General features: G+C 44.5%; 1 protein-coding gene across 3 annotated transcripts in view; it reads right to left on the bottom strand.

The window, feature by feature from the left end:
• Nucleotides 1–21,120, bottom strand: part of SLC41A3 (solute carrier family 41 member 3) — a 77,345-nt gene extending 56,225 nt beyond the window's left edge. The window contains exons 1-2 of one of the 3 annotated variants that reach the window (XM_033210944.1): nucleotides 20,948–21,120; nucleotides 4,937–5,236 (exon numbers count right to left, since the gene is read on the bottom strand). In XM_033210944.1, coding sequence (XP_033066835.1) covers nucleotides 4,937–5,209 — 273 coding nt within the window. In that variant the 5' untranslated portion in view covers nucleotides 5,210–5,236; nucleotides 20,948–21,120. Of the gene's footprint in view, nucleotides 1–4,936; nucleotides 5,237–20,908 lie in introns of all 3 variants that reach the window. The other 2 variants (XM_033210942.1, XM_033210945.1) reach the window with 2 other exon arrangements.
• Nucleotides 21,121–27,098: the final 5,978 nt, after the last annotated feature.

The following is a 27,098-nucleotide window of genomic DNA, read 5'->3' as shown; positions in this document are numbered from 1 at the left end:
TGTCTAGGGGCTGTGGATCCAGGGAAATGCTCTCCTTCACCCTGTACTGTGCACCATCAGAGAAGCAGCTGCTGGACACATGCTCGGCTCTCCTGGAAGCATAGGTTCTCACAGATGCTGTGCCTGTGACCCTCCATTTCCACTACCCATTATGCCTTCACATGTGGCACCCCCAAGCTCAGTACGGCTACTGAGGTCTCCTTAAAAATAGAATGGAGCCAAACCTGGGCCCCCTGGCATATGCCACCTGCAGGAGGGGTGGTCTCCCCTGTCCTCAGTCCTTTGCCAGATGCCATGGTGCCAGAGGAGTCACCCCTCCCTAGGCCCCTTGATTACCCAAGGCCCTTGAGATGGGCTGGCCATTCATGGTGGGAGCTATAGGCTTCACGGAGGGTGCTGCCATGTAATATGTGAGGGAGCTCAGGGGAAGGCTGCTGCTTCCTATCTTAACCAGGAAGTCCCTGAGAAGCAGCAAATCTCCAAGGGTCAGCACAGTGGCCAAGCATCAGGCAACAGCATGGGCACCCTGGCCTGCTGGCGCTCCCTCTGCACTTGTGCACAGGCTCTTGGCCCAGGGCCTCGAAGCTGCCCCACTTGGGGGTACAGAGCTCTGGGAATTTTCTGCCTCACTGACACACACAATAAGAACAGGGTAACAAATGCCTACACATACACTACAGCCACACACAAGGCCTCAGACAGTCACTCCTGATCCTCTCGAAGGTTCAGGCACGGCAACGGTGGCCAACGCCCTCATTTCCTTCTTGAAATACAGAGCACCAGCTCTGCAGGAAGCACCCAGTGGAGCCCCTACTTCCCGGGTGGGCCACAGGCAGCCAGAGTTAGCAGGAGGCACATGGGCCCCTCAAAGAAGTCTGATGAAGTGACAGGTGGCAAAGGGACCTCCACTGGGTGTCACCACTGTCATAGGCACTGATTAAGCCGGATCCAACCCCCCCCTCCCCGCCCCAAGGACACATACTCCCCATACCCAGGCCACCAAACCCCTTCCTGGACACAAAGCAGACACTTTTCACTTTTCAAGGGCACCACATGGCACTCTCTCTCCTGGCCAAGGGTCTACGCTGCTTCCTGGAGAGGCTCTTCTATTCCCTGGAAGTCTCAGTCACCATCAAGGCCTAAGCTGGCACCAAGGCATCAAGGGGTCAATGGTGGGGTAAGGCCTAAAACTCCGAAGTGCTGCCTCGACACCTGGAGAAAGCAAAGACGCTGTGAGTAGTGCGTTCCCCTCCTGACTCTGCTCCTATGGACGAGGTTCCCAGCCCAAGAGACTCCTTATCTCAGGGCAGGAACTGTCCCTCCACATCCCTGAGGAGCCCGCGTCAGTTTCTGCCACCCTGTGGAATTACGCAAATAGTCAGGAATGGAGGGCGGGTTTCCCACTCTCTTGTTATGACAAATCTTGCCCCCTACATCCCCTGCTGGCTCACTCTGCTCCCAGTGGCCCTACAAGGTGTGCGACGTCCTCCTGCCTGGGTGATTGGCATGAGGACTGACAAATTGCCGTGGTCCCCACCTGTCCAGAGCCAGGTATTGAGTGTCCACCATCCCCATAACCCTAGGGCAGGACCCCCGCATCCTCACCAGCAGAGTAAAGAGGAGGCAATCAAAACAGGCTGCCCTCATCTCCTCCTGCACTCCCAGTCTTCTCTCTTTGCCCACACGGAATGCCTCTCCAGTCAGCCCTCTTGCCCTCCTGGCCTTTCTAGACTGCTCCGTGTCTCTGTAAGGCCACAGCCTGCCTGGAGACCCCTGTTCTTCCCAGCACATGCACACAATGCTCATCCCAGCCCACCCACGGAGCCCAGGACTGGATCAATTTCTGGAGACTGCTGGCACTCCTGCCTGCTCCACGCATTCCAGTGAGGAGTCCTGGTGGAATTTCAGAAAGATTAACTTGGATGAGCTTGGCCTCATCAGGTAAACCCTTTAAAGGGAACAGGTGTTTCCTGAAGTCAGAGAGGGATTTCACCCAAGGCAGGTGTCTCCACTGCTGCCTTTGAAGATGGCAGGGCCACATGGCAAGACACAGGAGTGGCCTGGAGAAGTGAAGTGCAGCCCCTGGCTGACAGCCAGCAAGGAAATGGATCTGCAGTCCTTCAACCTCAGGGAGGAACACAGCACCAGGAGGTGAGTTCTGAAGACAGAATACGCTTAGAAGTACATGTTCCCCCAGAGCCTCATGAAGAGAACGCATCCTGGCCAACATGCGGATTTCAGCTGTTGAGACCCTGAGCAGAGATCCCAGCCACACCATGCCTGCACTTTGCCTTACAGAACTATGAGCTAATCAATGCATGCAGTTTTAAGCTGCTAAATTTGTGGTAATTTGGAACACAGCAATAGAAAACTGACACATAAACCACATGTTGCCAAATCGTCTGAGTTTTATAGAGGAACTGAATATAAGCACTGTAATGAAAAGCTTCCAGTTTTGAAATGTTTGCACCGAACTGAACACTAACCAGCCAACAAACCAATGCAGACCGGCATGACAGCTGTGTACATCCACTTTGAACCTCTCATATTTGCAATGGAAAGAAGGCAGACTTGTAGCAGAGAGTTTTTCTTCATGGGAACACATACCTAGTCTCTAATATGTGCTGCCCTGTGCACGCATGCGGGCAGATGGGCACCTGTATAAAAAGCAGCTTCTGTTTCTAAGGAGGGCATAGGCTCAGAGCCTTAGAAGAAAGATGACTGAGACTGCATTTTAAAAAATGAATGCTCAACAAAAAGCCACCAAAAGCAAAGTCAAAAGATAAGTGGGGAAAAAATAGGAAACATTTATAATTCACATCACAATGAAACAACCAATTTCCTTAATATATACAAAGCCCCTAGGTGTCAATAAGAGAACAGGAAAATACTCAATAGAAATATGAGCAAAGAATATAACTAGAAATACCAAGATCCTCAACCTCTCTCACTTGTAATAAGAAGCACAGATCACACTATAATGACCACAGCAGGCAGCAGCCCTTGAGGAAGGCCTCCGACCACCTCCTGGTACTGATGCTCTTAGCCAATTGCTTCCCCTGGAATGTGGCTGAACCTGGTGACCTGATTCTCACCAATAGAAGCAAGGTCATGCCGCTTCTATGACTAGGTTACAGAGGACAGTGATGTCTGTCTCGCCAGCAGACTCTTTATCCGTCTTGGACTATACCCTGATGAGGCGGGCACCATGCTAGAGATGTCCACATGGAGAGGACCTGAGGGGGCCTGTGGGCAACAGCAGTGAGGAACTGAGGCTCGCAGTCCAGTATCTGCCAGGAATGTCACCCTCTAAGTGAGCTGGGCTGTTGCCCCAGTCTCAGAAGAGACCATGAAGCAGAAAAGCCAGCTAAACTTCATCTGGATTCTTTACCCACAGTAACCACGAGATAATACATGCTATTATATGAAGCATGTGTGTATTATTGGGATACACACATGCTTAATATAATGCATGAGTTTTGGGATAACTTGTTAGGCATCGAGAGAAATTAAATACAGTGAAATGCAATTTCCAGCTAGCAGATTACTAAAGATTAGAAAGGCTGAAAAAACCTGTGTTGGTGAGTGTTGGGAACAAGCATTTCCCTGTGGTGTGGAGGAAGTACGACATTCTACCACGATGTGGGAGTTCAGTCAGGGTGGTGGGAAAAATTATAAAGATAGTTATAGGAAATAGTCACAAACTTTCTTGGAAGGCTGGGGTGTTGCATAGCTTCAGTAAAAGATTTGGCTGAAGGCAGCCTAATCCTCTTTGAGTTGATAGCAGAAGAGCAAATAACAAGGGAATGTGGGGGAGTTTATCTAAATAGCTTGTTTACGCATGTGGTTCTAAGACAAACCTTTGATCATCTGTAGGACTGCTCTCTGGTGGAGGGCGATCAGATTAATTACCCACAGGTGTGATGCCTCAAAGCCTTTGTCATTTAATCTGTAGTAAATAAATACGAACTTCTGCTGGCTTATGGGGCCATGCTGCAGACTCAGAGCAGAGCCCCTTAGCTGAACTGACAGGCAAAATATCTGTGTTAATGTACGTGTCTCATCTGTCGCTGGGTCAGGGTCTGTGGGCTGGAACCGTGCACCACTAAGCAAAAGATTTGGTGATCTCCATTAAAGCCACAAACGCACATGCTCTTTGCCCAGTAATTCTACTCGCAACAAGTTATCCTACCAATTTATTCAGAGATGTATAAAATGATTTATGTCAAGATGATTCACTGCAGCATTTTTTAAAGTGGTTATAGGCTAAATTATGTCCCTGCAAAAATTCATATGTTGAAGTCCTAGCACCCAGTACCTCAGAATGAGACTGTAATTAGAGACACGGCCTTTAAGAGGTAATTAAATTAAAATGAGGTCATGGGGGGGGGGCTAACCCAATCTGATGGGTGTCCTCTTAGGAAAAGGGATTAGGACAGAGACATGCACAGGGGAAAGATCACGTGAAGACACGGAGAGGAGGCAGCCATCTGCAAGCCAAAGAGAGAGGCCGCAGGAGAAACCAGTGCTGCCAACGCCTTGATCTTGGACTTCCAGCCTCTAGAACTGTGCAAAAATAAATGTCTGTTGTTGAAGCCCCCCAGTGTGTGGGACTTTGTTATGGCAGCAGTAGTTGACTGACACAGTCAGTCAACTGTGTTAAACTTCAAAGTACATCAGAAGGGAAATGATTAAGTACGTTTTGTTCTACATCAATCATATGGGCTAATAAATTGTCTACTGAAGATTAACTTGGGTTAAATTTAGTCTCTGTCACCAGAGACTAAAAGAATCTTGCCCAATATACAGGGAAAAAAAATGGTTTTTTGAGAGGATTGCCCAACAACCTTTAAGCTCAACCTGACATGCAGCTGCCTACTCTATAGGTGACGTTTGGCAGTGTCCCCCTCCCTGTCCCTATTTAGTTCCCTCTTACCTGGAAATAGTCCAGAAGCATGCCGGCCCAGGACAGTCCCAGGCCCGCAAACATGAAGGGCACGGTCACCTGAAGGCCTATGGACCAGGCGGTTTCCCTGCTAGGCTCAGTCTCCAGTGGCTTGGGGGTCACACTTTGGCTCTCAGGGGTCCTGAGAGCTCCATCTTCTGAGGCTCCAGGGAGTCCTCCTGTGCTGAGGGAGTGAGGAAGCCCCAGCTCCCCTGGCTTGCCACAACTGTCCAGCCTCCGCTGCCGGGTCTCTGTCCCATCCATCTGGGCACAGGTGGGTGCCTGGTAGCCCTACAGTGGGAGACACAAAGTTGTAGGGCCGAGTTCCTGAATCCCATGGCGCTAACACCCAAGGAGCCTCAGGCACCTGTCCAGCCCCAGGCTGGTACGGTCCCATCCAACCCGCAGCCCTCACTCAGCACCTGCTCCACCAGATTCCTGCACCCCAATTTACAATAGTTTGTTGTTTAATATGCACATGTGTGAGCACAAAACATACAGAAGAGCACAAACATATATGGGCTGAAGTCAGCAAAAAAGGGCCTCTGAAAATTCTCTCTTCCGTAAAAGCAATTTTAAAAAACAGCAAAAACTGTCAAAATCATTTTTTTTCAGAACTCTTACTGATACCAAAGGCTCAAGGCATCCAGGAGCACCTATTCAAGAAAAACTGCTGACTCTCAGCAAGAAAGATCACTTTGTAACATTCAAGATGCTGGTGACATTCTAACTTGCCTGGTCCCACTACCCTCCCCAGCTCTGCCCTAGCCTTGAAAATGGACAGCCCACAATTGCAATGAGAGCCAGCAGCCTGGAGGGTATGACAAGGCTGGAGTTCTTTCAAGTCTCCATGCCCAAAGAATTATTTTTTGACCTATCTGGAGATCCCTGGAAGACCCCATTTAGAGGGCTGTCTGTATTTAACCCCACTTGGAGTTCACCTGGTGCAAAACCTTTTACCCTGGGAGAAGTTAGTAGAAAACAATTACAAGCACAGTGGCTACTAGCTGGGGTGAACAACAGAATAATGAAAACATTTAAAGGAAAAGCTGAGGAAGGGGATGTCAACAGGGGTTTTGAAAAATTCCTGCACACTCTGGGAATCTATTAGGTGGGTGCAAAAGTAATTGCAAGTTTTGTTATTACTTCTGACGGCAAAAACTGCAATTACTTTCACACCAACCTGACAGCAGGCCACCAATACATAGTGCCACACTGGTGGCTAGGAACACACTCAGGAAATTCCTAGGAAGGCCCCAAGTTTGCACCTCCTGGACACTTTGCACAAGCAGCAGGTAAAGGCTGGGGAGGCTCTGGTGAGCACTGGACTGGATGTGCCCAGTGTGCACACAGAGCCCCTGAGTAAAGACTGGGAGGCACACTCATTCCTGGCACACAGTTCCAGGCACGGAGTTCAAGGAAATCTGTAACTGGTCAACAGCTGGCACTGAGCAGAGATTTCCATGGCCACATACATCAGAGAATGGAGGATGTTTACAGGATTGGTCCAGAAAAATCACTATGCAAACAACAAACAACAAGCAGCAACAGCAAATCCAGGGGAGGGGGGAATCTCATTTCCACACCTGTCATGTTATATACTGTTAAAGGTCTAGCTTTCAAAAACAAAAATGAGACGTGCCAAGAAATAACAAAGTATGGCCCATTAAAAAAAATTAATAGTAACTGTCCCTGAAGGAGGCCAAAACTTTGAATTGGCTGTTTTAAATATGTTCCAAGAACTTAAGAAACCATACTGGAAGAAGCAAAGGAAAGCTTCAGAATGATATCTACTCAAAATACAGAATGCCAATACAGAGATAAAAATTATTTTTAAAAATAACCAAATAGAAATGCACTAGTTTTAAAGTACAAGAGCTGGAATGTAAAATTCCCAAGAAGAGCTAACGGCTGATCTGAGCAGGGAGAATATAAAGAATCGCTGAACTGAAAGATAAATTAAGAGAGATTATTCAGTATGAAGAACGGAAATGAAAAGGAATACAGAAAAAGAAACAGGACCTCCGAGAACTATGGAATAATATCAAGCATAACAATATAAATGTTGAAAAGGGGGAAGGCAGAAAGAATATTTGAAAAACAAAGGGCAAAAACTTTCCTGACTTCATAAAACATTAATTTCCACATCCAAAGAGCTCCACAAATTCCAAGTAGAATGAACTCCAAGAGAGCACACCAAGACCTGCCAAGAATCTTAGAAGCAGGAAGAGAGCAGCAACTCATCATGTACAAGGGATCCTCTAGAGCAGGGGTCCCCAACCCCTGTTGGGAACTGGGCCACACAGCAGAAGGTGAGCGGCTCCTGGCGAGCAGCACTGCCTGATCAGCTTCCCTCTCCTGTGAGATCAGCGGCAGCATCAGATCCTCATAGGAGCTCAAACTGTACTGTGAACTGCGCAAGCAGGGGATGTGGGTTGTGTGCTCCTTATGAGGATCTAATGCCTGATGAAGAGGTGGAACAGTTTCATCCCCAAAGCAGCGCCTGCCCTCTGCCCCAGTCCATGGAAAAACTGTCTTCCACAAAACCAGTCTCTGGTGGCAAAACGGTTGGGGACCACTGCTCTATAAGATCAACAGCTCATTTTTGATCAGAAATAGAAGCCAGAAGGCAACAGGATGGCATCAAAGTGCTCAAAGAACAAAAGCTGTCACCTAAGAATTCTTAACTAGCAAAATTATCTTTTCAAAGTAAAGAAGAAATTAAGAGATTTTCGGATAAACAGACACAGAGCATTCGTCCCCAGCATACCTGCCCTAAAGGAAACACTAAAGGGAGTCTTTCAGGCCAAATTAGCATCCTAGACTAAGGCTTGAATCCAAGACCTAGGCTTGAATCCACACAGAGAAAGGAAGAGCATCGGTAAAGGTAACCACCTAGACAGATTTTTTTAAAGTATAAACATATTTTTGTTAGTAACTCTTTTTACTCTTATCCAATTTAAAGACAACTATGTAAATCAAGTTGGAATTCAGTTGTTGTTGATCCAAACAAGATTATTATAAACCAAGGTGCTGATTGTAATCCTCAGGGCAACCACTAAGAAAAAAAAAATGTAAAAGAAATAACAAGTGAATAAAAGTGATACACTAGGGAAGATCTACTTCATACAAAACAATGCAGTAATGGGGAAACAGGGAAAAAAGACATTAGACATATAGAAAACAAATGGCAAAATGGCAGACACAAATCCCATCTTATCAATTATTACATTAAGTATATATGGATAGGTTGGAAGTAAAAGGATTGAAATAAATATACCATGCAAACAGTAATCAAAAGATAAGTGGAGTGGCTTTAATACTATTAATAGTACCAGGCAAAACAGACATAAAGACAAGAATTCTTACTACAGACAAAGAAGGATATTTGATAATGATAAAAGGGTCAATCTATCAAGAAGCTATAACAATTACAAACACACCTATGCCTAACAACAAAGCCCCAAAATACACAAAGTAAAAGTGGCAGAATTGAAGGAAGAAAAAGACAATTCAATAGTAATAGTTGGACATACCTCACTTCCAATAATTGATAAAGCAATTTGATAGAGTATCAACAACAGAAAGAGGACTTCAACAACATTATAGACCAATTAGATCAAACACATCTATACAAAACACTCCGTGCAACAATAGCAGAATACTTAATCTTATCAAGTGCATATGGAACATTTTGCAGGCTTGATCTATCTTAGGAACAATAACTTCAATAATTTAAGACTGAAATCATACAAAATACGTTTTCCAACCACAACAAAATAAAATTAGAAATCAATAACAGAAGGAAATTTGGGAAATTCATAAATATGTGGAAATTAAACAACATACTCTCTCTCTTTTTTTTTTTTTTTTTTGGAGACAGAGTCTCATTCTGGCACCCAGGCTGGAGTGCAGTGGCTTGATCACAGCTCACTGCAGCTTAGACCTCTGGGGCTCATGCAATCCTCCCATCTCAGCTCTCCAAGTAGCTGGGACTACAGGTGTGCGCCACCACAACCAGCTAATTTTTAAAATTTTTGTAGAGATGGGATATCACTGTGGTGCTCAAGCTGGTCTCGAACTCCTGATCTCAAGTGATCTGCTCACCTCGGCCTTCCAAAGTGCTAGGATTATAGGCATAAGCCACCAAGCCCAGCCCATACTCTTAAATAACTAATGGGTCAACGACAAAAATCACAAAAGAAATTAGAGATTTCTTTGAGATGAATGAAAATGAAAATACAACATACCAAAAAATTATGGCATGTGTTAATGCAGTGCTTAGAGGGAAGTTTATAGCTATAAATATCCATTTCTTTAAAAAGAAATGAACAAATTAATAAATCAATCTTCCACCTTCAGATGAAAAAGAGGAGCAAACTAAACCCAAAAAAAGGAGAAGGCAGGAATTATACAGATTAAATTGGTAATAAATGAAAGAGAATTGTAAAACAAAACAAAAAAACCCCAGCAAAACCAAAAGTTGGGTCCTTGAAGAGATCGACAAAAGTGACAATCCTTTAGAGACTGATGAAGAAAAAAAGAGAGAAGGGTCAAATAGTTAAATTAGGAATGAAAGAGGAAACATCATGACCAAAACTAAACATAACTATAAGAGAATATATGATTAATTATAAGCCAACAAATTGGAAAAGCCACCAGTCAGAGTGGCTATTATTAAAAAGTCAAAAAATAACAGATGCCGGTGAGGTTGTGGACAAAAGGGAATGCTTATACACTGCTTGTGGGAATGTAAATTAGTTCAGCCATTGTGGAAAGCAGTGGGGGTGATTCCTCAAAGAGCTTAAAACAGAAGTACCATTCAACCCAGCAATCCCATTACTGGGTATATACCCAAAGAAATATAAATCATACTACCATAAAGACACATGCACAGATATGTTCATCACAGCGCTATTCATAATAGCAGAGACATAAAATCAGCCTAATGCCTATCAACAGAAGACTGAATAAAGAATACGTAGTACGTATGTCCAGGGAATGCTATGCAGCCATGAAAAAACGAGATCATGTCCTCTGCAGCAATGTGGATGGAACTGGAGGCCATAATCCTAAGCAACCTAATGCAGAAACAGAAACCAAATACCACATGTTCCACTTATAAGTGAGAGCCACACATTGGGTACACATGCATATAAAGAAGGGAACAAGAGACACCATGGCCTACTTGAGAATGGAGGGTGAGAGGAGAAAGAGGATCAAAAAACTACCTATCTGGCCAGTTGCCGTGGCTCATGCCTATAATCCCAGCACTTTGGGAGGCTGAAGCAAGCAGATTGCTTGAGCTTAGGAGTTGAAGACCAGCTTAGGCAAGATGGTGAAACCCCACCACTATAAAAAATACAAAAATCAGCCAATCATGGTGGAGTATAACTGTAGTCCCAGCTACCTGGAAGGCTGAGGCAGGAGGATCGCTTGAGCATGGGAGGCAGAGGTTGCAGTGAGCCGAGATTGCACCACTGCACTCCGGCCTGGGTAGCAGAGCAAGACCCTGTCTCAAAAAAAAAAACCCAAAAAACTACTTATTAGGTACTATGTTATTACCTGGGTGACAAGATAATCTGTACACCAAACCCCCATGACACCTAATTTATAACAAACATGGACATATACCCCTGAACCTAAAATAAAAGTTAAAAAATAAATAAAGGTTAAAAAAAGTAGAAAACCTAGATGAAATGTACAAATTCCTAGAAACACACAAACTAGTAAGACTGACTCATGAAGAAATAAAAAATATTAATAGATCTACAATTAAAAGAGATCGAATTAGTAATCAAAAAATTTCCCACAAAGAGAAGCTTAAGACTGGATGGCTTCACTAGAGAAGTCTACAAAGCATTAAAAAAAAAAAATAACAGCAATCCTTCATAAACTCTCAACAACAAATTGGAGAAGGGAACACTTCCCAACTGCTTATAAGAGACCAGTATAAAGACAACCCAAGAAAGCTACAGACCAATGAGTGTTATGAATACAGACACAAAATCCTCAGCAAAATACTAATAAACTCAAGCCACTAGTACATACAAAGACTTACAATATAACCAAGTGGGATTTATTTCAGGAATGCAAAGTTGGTTCAACATATGAAAATCAATGTAATACACCAAATTAATATAATAATGGAGAGAAAACAGTTCAACAGACACAGAAAAAGCATTTGGCAACATCCAACACTCTTTCATGATAAAAACACTTTAAAAAGTTAGCTTTGGGTTTCTCATAGATGCCCTTAGTCAGGATGAGGACATTCCCTTCTATTCCTAGACATTAAGATGAGAATTCTTACCACATACAAAGAAAGATATTTGATAATGATAAGAGGAATAGAAGGGAATGTCCTCATCCTGATTAAAGGCATCTGTGAGAAATCCAAAGCTAACTATACTTAGCGAGAGTCTGAAAGCTTTCCCAATAAGATTAGGAACAAGACAAGAATCCCTGTTTTTGCCAATTCTATTAAACACTGTACTTGAGGTTCTAGCCAGCAGAGTTCAGCAAGAAAAAGAAATAAGAGGTATCCAGCTTGAAAAGGAAGAACTAAAACTACCCCTGTTTACAGATGACATAATCTTATACATAAAAAATCATAAGGGATCCACATACACACAAACTATTACAGCCAGTAAACAAGTTCAGCAAAGTGTAGGACTGGAGGACACAGGTCAACACACGAAAGTCAGTTTGTTTGTTTTGTTGTTGTTTGGGTTTTTGGGTTGTTTGGTTGTTTTTGTTGTTTTGAGACAGGTTCTCACTCTGTCACCCAGGCTGGAGTGGAGTGGCACGATCATAGCTCAATGCACCTTCAACTTCCTAGGCTCAAGTAATCCTCCCACCTCAGCCTCCTGAGTAGCTGGGACCACAGGCATGTGCCACCATGCTTGGCTAATTTTTTAAATTTTTTGTAGACAGGGTCTTGCTACATTGCCCAGGTTGGCCTCAAATTCCTGAGCTCAAGGGATCCTCCCACCTCAGCCTCCTGAGCAGCTGGGACTACAGGTATATGCTATCATGCTCAGCTTTTTTTTTTTAAAAAAAAAGAAACGAGGTCTTGCTATGCTGCTCAGGCTGGTCTCAAATTCCTAGGCTCAAGTGATCCTCCTGCCTCAGCCTCCCAAAGTGCTGGGATTATAGCTGTGAGCCACTGTACCCATCCAGTTTTATTTTTATACTCTAATAATGAATAATCTAAAAGTAAATAAACAATTGCATTTGCAATAGAAATGCAAGAAATGAAGAAAACTTCAGAACAAATTTAACAAAAGAAATGTAAAACTTGTACCCTGAAAACTACAAAACATTGATCTCCAGGTTTAATACAATCCCTATTCAAATTCCAATAGTCTGTTTTTTTTTTTCTTTTTCTTTCTTCTTTTTTGGAGAAAATGACAAGGTGATTCTAAAATGCAAATGGAAGTGCAAGGGAACAGAAAATCCTAAACAATTCTGAAAAAGAAGAATGAAGTTGGAGAACACAGACTTCCTAATTTCAAAACTTATTGTAAAACGGTATTGGCAAAGAATAGAAATATAGATTAATAGAACAGAACTGAGAGTCTATAAATAAATTCATGCATCTATGGCCAATGGATTTCTGACAAAGGTATAAAAACCATTCACTGGGGAAAGAGTAGTCTCTTCAACGAATGGTGCTGGACAACTGAATATTCACATGCAAAAGAATGAATTTGAACCCCTACCTCAAACCGCCTACAAAAACTAACTCAAAATGGATTAAAGAATTAAACATAAGAGCTAAAACTACCTAAAACACTTAGAATGAAATACAGGTGTAAATCTCAGGGACTTGGGATTAGGCAACAGTTTCTTTGATGTGATATCTGAAGTACAAGCAACCAAAGAAAAAATTGACAAATTGGGTTTCATAAAAATTTGAAAGCTGCATTTCAAAGAACACTCTCAAGAAAGTAAAGACAATCCACAAAATATGCAAGTATTTGCCATTATATTAATGAGGGTTTAGTATCCCAAATACATAAAGAATACTTACAATTCAACAATAAAAAGACACACCAATTTAAATGACAAAGGAATTGAACAGACATTTCTCCAAAGATGTACAACAGCCAATAAGCACATGAAATGATGGTGTCACTTAACATTAAAAGTGCTCAGCTTCATTGTTAAAAAAATGCAAATCAAAACCACACTAAGATACCACCTAACATAATGTTGTCAAGGTTCATCCATGTTGTTGCATGAATCAGTACTTCATTCCTTTTTACAGATGGGTAATATTCCATTGTATGGACATATCCTATTTTGCTTACCCACTAATGAGTGACAGACATTTGGGTTATTTCCACTTTGGGGCTACTACAAATAATACTCCCATTATTCATGTGCAAGTCTTTGTGTGAATGTGAGTTTTCTGTTCGACTGAACTGTACATTTAAAAGGGGTGAATTTTATGGTATGAAATTTATATCACAATAAAAAATTATGAATCATTTATGAGATATTATTAAAGCAAGAACCCTTACACTCCCACTAAGTTTAAGAAGTAAAGCATGACCAGCCTCTCCACTCTGAGCCCCTCTCTGATAACAACTCATCCCTCCCTACCAGAGGTGACACTAGCCTCACTCTGGGGATGACCATTCCTCATTCTGTTTTATTTTTCCTTTAGTTTTACAATGTGTGCAGCCCTAAGTGTTACAGCTGAGTTTTGCCTACTTTGCGATTTCGATCAACAAAGTAACACTCCACAGATTCTTTTCATGTCCAGTTTCTTTCACTTGACATTAGGTTTCTGAGATTCAGCCATGCTGCTGAATCTATTTTATTGCTGTAGAAAACTGAACTATATGACTGCCCCACAATCTCTTCATCTATTCTACAATCAATAAACCACCTCAGCCACCTTTCCTTTCCAAAATGAAAATAACAGGATTTTTTTTCTAATTACAAAAGTGACATGCGTTAATAAAAAATATAATTTAGACAATACGAAATAATATAATGAGGCTGGGCATGGTGGCTCACGCCTGTAATCCCAGCACTTTGGGAGGCCGAGGCCCATGGATCACTTGAGGCTAGGAGTTTGAGACCAGCTTGGCCAACATGGTGAGACTCCATCTCTATCAAAAAATACAAAAAATTAGCCAGGTGTGGTGATGCACACCTGTAGTCCCAGTTACTCGGGAGGCTGAGGCAGGAGAATCACTTGAACCTGGGAGGCGGAAGCTGCAGTAAGCCGAGGTCACACCACTGCACTCCAGCCTAGGGGACAGAGTGAGACTCTGTCTCAAAAATAAATAAATAATAATATAATGCGGTTTAAAAATCACTGACAATTTCACTATTCTAAAATAATCAGTGCAAGTCTAGTGTATATCCTTCCAATGTTTACACACAGACACAGGTCCACACACTCACTGTGTTTTTTTTTATCCATGTTCTAGATCCTGGATTTTTAAAATTTGATAGAATGTATACATCTCTGGCCCCTGTTCAGTAAGATGTCTGCCTGCCTGCTTGTCATCCTTGCTTGTCAATCACAGTTTCAGGCAAGGAATGAGATGGGAGGCTTACGCCACCCAACTGCTGGTAAAACATTTTCCCATGTAATTTATGGATTCAGGAGGAGCTGATGGAAGAACTGAACAGGGATGTGTGCCCTGCGCTGTGCCTTGCAGCAGGGAGAAGCGGAGGGTCACGGCACCTCCTGCATCCTCAGTGCTTCCTTCTCAGGGGCCTGAATGGAGCAGGTGGTGAGTTAGCAAAGGAGCAGCCAGCCTGGGTGATCATGACATGCAGTGGGGACAGGGCACAGGGAGGCCTCTCGAGTCAGTGGCACTCTCGGCGGTAGGAACGGTGCCTCTCATCCAGCCCAGAGAACCTGGGCCCAGGCGGCACCAGTGTGGCTCCAGGAGGCAATAAACAGAGATGGGAACTGCCTACTCCCACCTGCCTCCCACCTCCCTGAAGGACCTGCAGGGGCCCAATGCCAGAGACAGAAAATGCCTCCCTCTCACCACACCAGGCCCCTCCAACTCTCCGCCCCACTCCCACAGGCAAGAATGGCCACCCTCATGGCTAGGCAAGGCCACTGCTGCATCCCTTAGGTCCTAACAGCAGAACCCATTCTACCTTCCTCATGACCTTCTCGTCGTCAACCTTCCAGCCTGACCCCTCAGGCCAGACCAGTCATTTTCTTTAAACTCCCATCACATCCTCTGTAGCAATGCTGGTAAAACTGAGCCAGGCCCACACTGGAAGCCTGGCCATCATGGAGAGACAGCTAGTGGAAAGGAAAGGAGAGGAGGAGGACTTGGACCCTGCCCACACTGGGAGGAACCTGTACCACACAGAGCTGAGCTATCGGCTGGCTCTCCAGGCCCCACTCTGCTTCTCAGGGTGGCAGCCCCAGAACCATGAGAAGGACGCATGCTTGGCAGAACAGGGTAGGAATCATGGGGTCCCTGCAGTGCCAGATCCCTAATCTTTTCCAAAAATAACAGACACAGCTACCGATGACCTGTGCAGTATGGCTTTACCTCCTTTAATACTCATGGGACCGTGGGAAGGTTAGCTTATTATTGACCACTTTACACAGAAGAGGAAACAGAGGATTAAAAGAGACCCCTACTGGAGTCCTCTCAAGGGGTCACACCTACAAGGAACCCCTCTCTCACACCTCCTCAGTTTCTCCCCTCTACCTCTGTGGGATCATCTCATGAGAACAGAAACTTGCTCTAGAATCTGCCTCTATAAACCCAGCCTTGACCTCCAACTAGCTATCACTTCATTCCCCTCCTTCTCTTCATGGCAAAAAAAAATATACAAAGAATCATGCCCACAGTGTGTGCTCACCTCCCCTCCTCTTCTGATGCAAACTGTTCTTGCCAAGGCCAGCGGTCACCTGAGCAATGCTACGGGCACCCAGACACCCAAGGCTTACGGACAGGAACAAAGAGAGGTTAACTTTTCCTGGCTCCCTCTGCCAGAAAGGCAGGGCTTGGATGTCCTGAGGAACCAGGGAGGTGGACAGTCAGAAAAAATTTTGAACCTAAATCAGGGATTTAAACTCCTTAAGGTAAGGGAAACACACACACACACACAATCAGGGATTTAAATTCCTTAAGGGTAAGGGACACACACACACACACACAACTGAAAGCAAAAACCAGAGGGGAAAAATGATTACTTTAGCCACATCAAAGTTTAAATATTCTGTAGGACAAAACTTCTAAATAAAATTTTAAAGCAAGCAAAAGCCTAGGAGAAAATTGTTGGACCCAATACAAGAGACAAAGGATAAGCGCACAAAAAAGAATGAAGAACTCCTACAGATGAAACCATGGAGAAACTGACACAGGATGGGAACAAGAGCTCAGCTGGAGAAACACAAAGGAAGCCTAGACAGCCATCTGAGAAGGTGTTAGGGAAATAAAAATGAAAGCCGATGGAAAGATACATTATGCTTGAGGAATGGAAGAATTTCAATGAAAGTGACAATTTCACCCAAAGCAATTTACAGAATCGCACCATCACTACCAAAATACCAATGTCATTCTTCACAGAAATAGAAAAAAACAATTCTAAAATTTACATGTAACTACAATAGACCCCAAATAGCCAAAGCAATCTTGAGCAAAAAGAATAAAGCTGGAGGCATCATAGCAACTTCAAAATAGACTACAAAGCTATAGTAACCAAATCAGCATGGTACTGGCAGACACATAAGCCAATGGACAGAAGAGAGAACCTAGATATAAATCCACACACAGCCAACTCATTTTTGACAAATGCACAAGAAACATACTCTGGGGAAAGGACAGTCTCTTCAACAGATGGACTGGGAAAACTGGATATCCATATGCGGAAGAACGAAACTGGACTTTCTCACTATATTAAAAAATCACATCGAAATGGATTAAACACTTATATGATTTAAAACCATGAAACTACTAGTAGAAAATATTGGGGAAATTTTGCAGGACATTGGTCTGGGCAAAGACTTTTTGTGTAAGACCTCAAAAGCACAGGCAACCAAAGCAAAAATAAAACAAATGGGATTACATCAAGCTAAAAAAGTTTCTGCACAGCAAAGGAAACAATCAACAAAGCGAAAAAACAACGCACAGAATGGGAGAAAATATCTGAAACCACTCATCTGACGAGGGATTAATAACCAGAATATATAGTACCAGGAATTCAAACAACTCAATAGCAAAAAGGAGAAAAGAAAAAAAAATCCAATTAAAATATGGCCAAAAGATCTGAACAGACATTTCTCAAAAGACGACAAAAATGGCTCACATATATGCAAAAAGTACTCAACATCATTAATCATGAAAGAAATGCAAGTCAAAACCACAATGAGATATCATCCCACCCCATTTTAAATGGCTTTTGTAAAAAAGACAGGGAATAATGGACACTGGCAAGGATGTGGAGAAAGTGTTCCTCGTACACTGTTAGTGGGAATGTAAACTAGTTCAGCCACTATGGAGAACAGTATGGAAGTTCCTTTAAAAACTAAAAGCAAGCCAGATGCAGTGGCTCACACCTGTAATCCCAGCACTTTGGGAGGCCAAGGTGGCAGGATCACTTGAAGCCAGGAGTTTGAGACCAGTCTGGCCAACATGCTGAAATCTCATCTCTACTAAAATACAATTAGCTGGGTGTGGTGACACACGCCTGTAGTTCCAGCTACCTTGGGAGGTTGAGGCATGAGAATCACTTGAACCCAGGAGGTGGAGGTTGTAGTGAGCTGAGATTGTGCCACTGCACTCCAGCCTGGGCAACAGAGCGAGACTCCATCTCTGAAAAAAAAAAAAGACAAAAAACAAAACCTAACAACAGAACTACCATATGATCCAGCAATCCCACTAATGGGTACATATCCAAAAGAAAGGAAACCAGGATATTGAAGAGATATCTGTATCCCATGTTTCTTGCAGCACTATTCACAATAGCTAAGATATGGATCAACCTAAGTTTCCATACCAGATGAAAGGATAAAGAAGATGTGGTACATATATACAATGGAGTACTATTCAGCCATAAAGAATGAGATCCTGTCATTTGCAACAACATGGATGGAACTGGAGGTCATTACATTCAGTGAAATAAGCTGTGGACAGAAAGACAAACTTCACATGGCCTCACTCATATGCAGGAGCTGAAGGAGGGGATCTCAAGGAGGTAGAGGGTTCACTGCTTACCAAAGCCTGTCGGGGGACAGGGGGAAGAAGGGAGGGTGGTTAATGGCTAGAAATACACGGTTTGATGGAAGAAATAAGAAATAGTGTTTGATGAATCAATAGGGTGACTACAGTTTACAATAATCTATTTTATATTTCAAAATAGCTATAATTCAAATGTTTCTGGAAGACCAATCTCTAAAATGATGGATGTCTACATTGCACTGATTTGATCTTTACAAGTTACGTGAATGTGTTAAATTATCACAGACACCTCAAAAATATGTACATCTATTAGGTGTCAATAAAAATTTTTAAATATAAATAAATGAATGGTGTGAGGCACCTCACCTCGCTACCACTAGGGCAAGGGGTGGGCAGAAGGGCCTGGAACACAGCCACAGGGCTCTGGGTCTGCCTCTACCAGAGGCAACTGGGCAGTGACCAGGCCACACATCCTCACTCAGCCCCAGTCCTGGGGAGTCACTCACACGCGTGCCTGAGGAAGTTAACCCAAGAGTGCATAGCCACTGTGCCTGGTGACAGCAAACACCAGAGTGGCAGGTGCTGGCGCAGCCCTGATCCGTGATTTGTGCTGGGAACATGCATGCAGCGGGACCTAGAGAGCCCCAGCCCTGGGTCCACCCTTACTGCGCCTGCACGTGGTGCCAGAGGAGAGCCTGGCCAGGGTGACCCGGGAGCATGGCCCAGCTGGTGTCAGCACCAGTCATTCCCGCCTGCTCTGTGCCCCTTGCAGGGTGGGGGATCTCACAGCTGTGGACATGGCCAAAGGCCCCTCAGCTCCATCTGAACGTTGGAGTGTTTGCAAGGAGAACATGCTCCAATGTCCCTGTGTCACTGCCAGCTTGTGCGGATGAACAACCCAGCACAGGCTGGAGTAGCCTTCTGTGGGAAAGTAGGCTGTGGACCAGGAAACCTCTCATCCCAGAGCCCCAGGGAGAAGCCAAGATGCCAGTGGAGGCATCGCCTCCAAGGTCCCCACAGAGGACATCGGGCAATGTCTGCACATGGTTTTGGTTGTCCCGACAGAGAGGGTGATACAGGACAGCCCCCCACAACAAAGAACTGCCCCACCCCAAATGTCAGTAGTGTGGAGGCCAAGAAACCCTGCTATGGGGCAGTGGTCAGAGACCCTTGTGCCTTGAAAGGGGCTGGGCAGGGCAGATAGTGGCCCACCTGGGGCCACAGTTCAGAGCCACGCCCGAGTCTGAGGCTGCCCACCCTCCCAGCTGCCAGCATAGGGTTGGGAGGTGTCCACCCCCATCAGACTGAAGAGGAAAAGGATACTCTATCACTCAGAAGCATCCCTGCGTCACCCTGTGAGGCTGGCCTTGGACCCAGGACTCTGGGCGCCCGGTCAGCACCCCAGTGTGAACACATCCTGCCCTGGGGCCTGGTCCCAGCAGCTTACACAGACCAGGGCTCACCCAAAGGCAGGCAGGCAGGGCCACTGCTGACCACGCACCTGGCTGGTCATGATTCTGGAACTAATGGTCTCTGCCTGGCAGGGAGGCCGCCACGGCCTCTGGGCTTCACCCCTCCCCACCTTCACAGGGGACCTCGCCTCAGTGGGAATGTTCTGGAGCCAGAACCCAAGGTTGGAATCCCAGCTCCTCCCCTTTCTAGGTCTGTGACCTTGGAAAAATTAAACTTTCTGTACCTCTGTTGCCTAATCTGCGAAATGGGGTAATATTACCTACTGTGTAGAGCTGTGAAGATTAAATGGAGTCATGCATTATCATCACAGGGCACCTGGCCCATCTTCACCCTCAGTTCATACTCCTCAAAGCCCTAAGGTTTCAGATCAATGGTCAGAACCACCAGGAGGACCTGCTAAAGACAAGTATGGGGACCCACCCGCAAGGTTTAGGATTTAGACGGTCAGGGTGGGGCTGGGGAACCCGCATTTCTAGCAGATCTCAGGGAAGGCAATGCTGCTGGTCCTGGGACCACAGTTTGAAAACCACTGGTGTAAAAGCCTTCTAAAAAAAAGTGGGATTTGATCACTAGTTACATGGAAAAAAACTGGAAGAAAGAAGAAAAAAGAAAAGAAAGAAAAGGAAGGGAAGGGAAGGGAAGGGAAGGGAAGGGAAGGAAGGAAAGGAAGGAAGGAAGGAAGGAAGGAATTTCAAAGAGACCTATCCCACCGGCTCTCCTGGATGGAGAGAGTGTGGGACTCTGAGAGAGACTCCCGGCTGGGCACCCCAGGAGGTTTTCTTCACCAGAGTTTTGCACCAAGCCCACCCAGGGCAGTGGGCTGAGCCTGTGGCGGAGGCTGGCGGGAGGTCTGATTGAGGCAGGGTGGGTTTGCCTGCGCACGGACGCTGCAGGAGTCACGCGTGTGACATCCAACCAGGAGCAGTGCCCTGAGCAGGCCAGGAAGGAGACGGGGCCGCTGAAAGCACACCGCGGCGGTGTGGGGAACGGCCTCAGACACCTAAGGGTAGGACCGTCCCGCTCGCCCGCGACCCCCAGCGCCTGGGTCCTTTCCCGGCCTCCCCCAGGCGTGGCCTACCCCAGGCGTGGCCTCACCCCGTCCCAGGCCGCCCCTCCGACCCCTTGGGTTTACCTCATCTCCCGCGCTCCTTTCCCTCCCCGCGTCCCCCGAACCCCGACCCCCCTGGCTCCTCCTCCCGCCCGGGCCCCCAGGGCCCGGCGCCCGGCTCACCCGCCTCCCGCGCACCCCCTCCCGGGCGCCTTTTCCCGCGCGCCTCCCCGACCCCCCTTGGGCCCCAGCTGACCCCACCTTCCGCCCCAACTCCGCCCGGAACGGGGCCGCGCTTACCGCGTCCCATCCAGGCGGCGGCGGGAAAGAGGCGGGCCGAGGACGCAGGAAGCAGGAAGGCCGGGCGTCCCTGGCTCCGCCCCGGCCGGGCGGCAGGACCTTGGATGACCTGGTGCTCGGGGACTGCAGCAGACGCCCCAGCCCCGGCAGCGCAGAGCCCCGCCGGGGGCCTGGGGGGGCTGGAAGTAGGGGACCGAGGCTCGCGAGCCCGGGCCCTCCTCGCAGTTGGGGCCCCACCGGCTGCCCCCGCGGGAGCGCTACGGGAGAGGCGCCTGTGCGGCTGCAAGTTTTATTATGGAGCTGTCAAGGTAGAAAGGGTACAGAGAACGGGAACCCATCCTTGGGACCCGCCTTTTGCTTTAAAACAACAGCTGAGAGGTGACAGTGTGCTAACAGCCCTCTCAGCACCTCCTCGGCCTCGGCGTCCACTCTGGCGGCGCTTGAGGAGCCCTTCAGCCCGCCACGGCACCGTAGGAGCCCCTCTCTGGGCTGGCTGAGGGGGGCTGCCTCCCTCTGCTTGCGGGGAGGTGTGGAGGAAGAGGCGCAGGCGGGAACCAGGGTTGCGCGCGGCGCTCGCGGGCCAGCGCGAGTTCCGGCGGGCGCGGGCTCTGCGGGCTCAGCACACGGAGGGGCAGGCCGGCGCCGCCGGCCCAGGGCAGTGAGGGGCTTTGCACCCGGGCCAGCAGCTCCGGAGGTTGCGCCGGCTCCCCCAGCAGTCGACCCCTCGGCGCTGCACTCAAATTCTCGCCTGGTTTAGCTGCCTCCCCGCGGGGCAGGGCTCGGGACCTACAGCCCGCCATGCCCGAAACCGCCCCCCGCGCAGTGGGCTCCACCGCTTCCCGAGCCGCCCCCGGGGGCGCCGCCTGGTCCGGTCTACTGCTCAGGAGTTGAGGAGTGCGGGTGGACAGCTAGATACTGATGGGCAGCTCCCCCTGCAGCCCTGGTGTGGGATCCACTGGGTGAAGCCGGCTGGGCTTCTGAGTCTGGTGGGGACTTGGAAAACTTTTAAATCTAGCTGGAGGATTGTATGTGCACCAATTAGCACTCTGTATTTAGCTAATCTGTGGGTACTTGAAGAACTTTTATGTCTACCTAGAGGATCCTAAATACACCAATCAGCACTCTGTGTCTAGCTCAGAGTTTGTAAATACACCAATCACTACTCTGTGTCTAGCTCAAGGTTTGTAAATACACCAATCGGTACTCTGTATCTAGCCAACTCTGTGTTAGCTAATCTAGTGAGGACTTGGAAAACTTTTCTGTCTAGCACTCTGTCTAGCTCAAGGATTGTAAATGCACCAATCAGCACTCTGTCAAAAGGGACCAATCAGCTCTCTGTAAAATGGACCAATCAGCAGGATGTGGGTGGGGTCAGATAAGGGAATAAAAGCAGCCTGCTCCAGCTAGCACCAACTTACTCTGGTCACCTTCCACACTGTGGAAGGTTTATTCTTTAGCTCTTTGCAATAAGTTTTGCTGCTGCTTACGCTTTGAGTCCATGCTGCATTTATGAGTTGTAACACGCACTGTGAAGGTCTGCAGCTTCACTCCTGAAGCCAGTGAGACCACGAACCCACCGGGAAGAAGGAACAAACTCTGGCCACACCATCTTTAAGAACTGTAACACTCCCCGCGAGGGTCTGCAGAGTTGTTCTTGAAGTCAGGGAGACCAAGAACCCACCAATTCTGGACACACAACAACAAAAAGTCTGTGCTTCATCCCACTCTTGCCTTTCGTTTTTCATTTTTCCAGAGTAATTTTAAAGCATCCCAGTAGATAAATTCTCCTTTAAATACTCGAGTATGTTTAACAATAAGGCCTATTTTTTAAACATTCCCATAGTATTACCACCACACCTAACAAAATTGGCAATTCCCAGTCCAGGCCTGAGGGAGGCTTGATAGTTCACAAGACTTGGTAAACCAAAAATAATTCTAAGGCACCCCCCGCCCCCAACGACCAAATCATCCAAATGGACTTCCTCCTCAGCCAGGGCTTTTAACCTGAAAGACTGGTTCAGGCCATAAGGGGAAGTAGAGGCCGAACATGCCTCATTATCCTTCTCCTGCATTAACATCAACACAGACTTTACGTCTGATAAGAAACATTTTACAGTCTTATCTCTGAAGCCTGCTACCATATCCAGATGGTTCATCTGCATTATAAAACATTGGTCTCCACAACCTCTTAACCAAGACATTCTTTAATTCCAGGTCTTTGGACAAACTCAACCAATTGTCAACCAGAAAATGTTTAAATTGACCTATAGCCAAGAACCACCCTCCCTCTCTTTGAGTTTTCCTGCCTTTCTGGATCAAACAAATTTATTTCTTAAATGAACTTAACTTGAAGTCTCATGCCTCCTTAAAATGTATTAAACCAAGCTGCACCCCGATGTCCTTGAGCACATGTTCTCAGGACCTCCTGAGGGCTGTGTCACTGGCTATGGTCACTCATATTTGGCTCACGATAAATCTCTTCAAATATTTTACAGAGTTTGACTCTTTTCATCAACAATAATTTGGCACCCAACGTGGGGCCTCAGAGAAGACTCAGGACCCCAAAGGAGTTGCCTGAACTCGGAGCTAAGATACCAGTGGGGCCCATTGAAGCCTCCCAGACTTCTAGCTTCTCCCCCACTGGAACTGGTAAGTCCTCCTGAACCCCAGATCTCTCTTTGTTTGACAGTCCTTGGTTTAGTGTGAGCTGGTTTTTCTCCTAGGAAGTTGTTGTTTACAGATTCTAATTCTAGTTCAGAGACGCATTCTAAAGGGTTTTCTTTATTGCTTTTTCTCCCAAAATTAATCTTGATTCGGCTTGTCTGCGCATTTGTGTGACAAATTGAACTGTTGTTTTCATAGGTAAATGAGAGACTGAGTTTTCTAAGCTCGGAAGAGAAAAGGCATTTGCTTCACCCAGTCAAAAGGTGCTCCTGGGTGACTGGGAGCCGTGTGGGAGTGTCTGGGGGGTTGACATCCTGTGACATGCAGCAGCCCTACAGGGAAATCCCCAACAAAAATTAATTTTAAAAATAGTTTGTCCAGGAATGCATATAAGGACTGATCACTCGTCATTTTGAGCCCTCTCAAAGGTAATACACCTCTGGAGAGAGAAACTGAGACATGTAAAAGGGTGGAAACGACTCAGTGGTGACACACAGTGGAGTCCTACCAACAAGCAGCACACATTGATCCACTACACAAAAACCTTAGGCCACAGCTCAGTTCCTACTTTTAAGGAAAAAAAAAAAAGTGGGAAACAAGTAATCTAAGAATGAGGAGAAAACAAGGAGAATGACCCCATTTTGGGCACTCTGTTGGTTTTATGGTGCCTCTACTCGCTAGAGATTATGTAAAATGGAAATAAAATGATCCTTGTGCACATTTACGTTAAGGAAAAGAGCCCTAAGGTTGACCTGTACACCATAGAGTTCCTAAGTACTCTTCTGTATATTTTCTGCCTGCTTTAAATCTGCTTTTACTTTTCTACTGAGATAAAAACCACTGTTTGGAGCTAACTTTTTTTCTTTTTTTCTTTTTTTTTTTTTTGCAAGCTGGTGAATTTGTATTTATCTCATGGCTAAAGTTCTGAAGTAAAAGCTATAGGATGTGTGTGTGTGTGTGTATTTAAAAGGATTTTATAATAGACTTCTATAATTTTGTTTAATTGGCAGATTAAATCCATTTTAATTTCCTTCCAGCACACCAGACTGTCTCTTGGTACTTTGAGATGCAAATTTTGCTATCTGTTTTTCACCTAACAGTTCTTTCCTTTAATATGCAAATGTAGGACTATTTAGCTGACAACTGCATAGGGTGATGAAACAGGCTATCACGAATTTAAAAGTCTCAGGAAAGCTGGGTGTGGTGGCTCACGCCTGTAATCCCAACACTTTGGGAGGCCGAGGCGGGCGGATCACAAGCTCAGGAGATGGAGATCATCCTGGCTAACACGGTGAAACCCCATCTCTACTAAAGATACAAAAAATCAGCTGGGTGAGGTGGCGGGCACCAGTAGTCCCAGCTACTTGGGAGGCTGAGCCAAGAGAATGGCATGAACCCAGGAGACGGAGCTTGCAGTGAGCCGAGATTATGCCACTGCACTCCAGCCTGGGCGACAGACTGAGACTCTGTCTTAAAAAAAAAAAAAAAAAAAATTAAAAACAAAAAAAAGTCTAAGGAAAAAAGAGGTCTTACAAATGTATAAGATGTACTTTTATTGCCATGCCTAATATGCTATGTGTTTATGTGTTGTGTACACAATGTTTCACTACTAAAAATATGTAAAAGAGCTCTAATTAGTTTAAGTAAAAACAAAAGCACTTAAACACTTTATCAAAAAATGCTAATCAAATGCTTTTAAGTTCACATGACAAGTAAAATACTTAATAAATAAGCTGTCTTTAAAATCATTGGTAAAAAAATCAAAATGTTCTAAGAATTGCTAGTATTTTTGTTTGCATTTATTGATCAAGTGGCTTCATGCTTATCCTTCAGAATAGTATAAGATTAGCCATAGGGTTATGAAACTATAAAACCCAGCCCAAGACAGAATGATCTTTGCTTGTATAATTTTTGATAAATAAGGCATGGAATATTGTTGGTTTAATGGAAACAGCTAAATCTTGAGTTATTGGTAAAAATACTGTTATATTTAATCATAAGTTCATTATTGAAGTAAACACCTGAAATTCACAGCTATAAAAATGGTTAACAGGGAAATAACTTAAATAATGACTGTCACAGTTTTTGTTAATAATCTAGGTAAACAAATAAATTAATCAGGTAATGGTAATGGAATAAGTGTTTGTAAACAAACTTGTCATATAATTTAGGACCTCAGGTTATTAATAAATGTTAAGTATCTGGGCAATTTCCAATTTAAAAATTACAGGAAAAGTTTTTTTTAAACAGTAGATATCTTTTTCTAATTTAGTTTATTTAAAGGTTATGTATAAAACAAGGTAAAAGGAACTAGGAAATAAGAGATGTAGAGAAAGATAAGACATAAAGAGGTAATTTTTGGTAAAGAAGGCAAAAAGGAAAGTGATCTTATGTAAGAAAGAATCTTGTGTAGTGCATTTGTGTCCTAAAATAAAATGACTAAGTTGTTCAAGAAAGAGAGATATTTAGGACAGAACAGAAAATTTAAGCATGTTGTGAATGGTTTATATAAGTTGTAAGAAGGTTAGTAAAAAGGGATTTGTTTAAAAAATTGTATAATTCAGTTGGCTATGATTAAGAAGAAATTATAGTGGTCCTTCTAGAGATGGGTCTTTGATATTTAAAAAATACACTAATACAAAACTAAATAATTGGCTAAAACAATATTTTATTACAAATATTGACTTCTTTTTAAGGTAATGTTTTTAATTTATAAACTCTGTCTCTTTGACATTCTGCAGATTGATATCTCACAAGTTCAGCTCTTTCTCTTTTGAAAAGACCTTGGATAATAGATCTCTCCTTCACCTTTTGTTGGTTCCTGTAACTTCATAATAGTTATAGGATAATTAACAAAATTATCTGAAGGGAGATAACTTTTCTTGAAAACAGGCCAATAAAATTAGATCTTGTAGACCTTTTAATTCTGCATGCCTGTTATATCTTTATCTTTATATGTGTCATGTGGAAGTGATACTTCACTACCAAACTACATGAAAGAGCTCTAACCTAGTAACTTTAAAAATGTAAGTGCTTATCAGATTGGTAGATGCTAGCTCAGATGACTGTTAATTCACATGATCTTGGTAATCTTTGGTAAAATTAATTTAGCAAATTTAATCTCAAAACTCTCTCTAGTAATTTAAAATCTTAAAGTCATTTTAAAACCTCAGTTTTTATCACTGGAAAATTTGAGTTACTAAAAGTTAAAATAGAAGTATAAAATACGTTTTTGGTGAAGTTTGTAAAACACAATGATGTTGATTTTGCTAAAAAAGGAAAGTAGGTTTTTCTTCTCTAATTAAAAAAAACTACTTAAGAGTTGCTTTAGAATGAAGAAAAATATATATACAGATAAAGCTAAATAGAACAATTAAGCCAGAGCAACAAAAGTTAACTCAGACCTGTGGGTACCAAAAAGATAGTCAATGTGGGAGAAGGACAAAACTATTTAAAACCAGAGGGTATAATATAAAGAAATTGTTGG

This window comes from Trachypithecus francoisi, unplaced genomic scaffold (genome assembly GCF_009764315.1).
Source record: "Trachypithecus francoisi isolate TF-2019V2 unplaced genomic scaffold, Tfra_2.0 Lachesis_group0, whole genome shotgun sequence".
In the NCBI taxonomy this organism is placed as follows: Eukaryota; Metazoa; Chordata; class Mammalia; order Primates; family Cercopithecidae; genus Trachypithecus; species Trachypithecus francoisi.
Note: the sequence above shows the minus strand (reverse complement) of the source record. Positions and strands in the feature narration are given on the sequence as shown.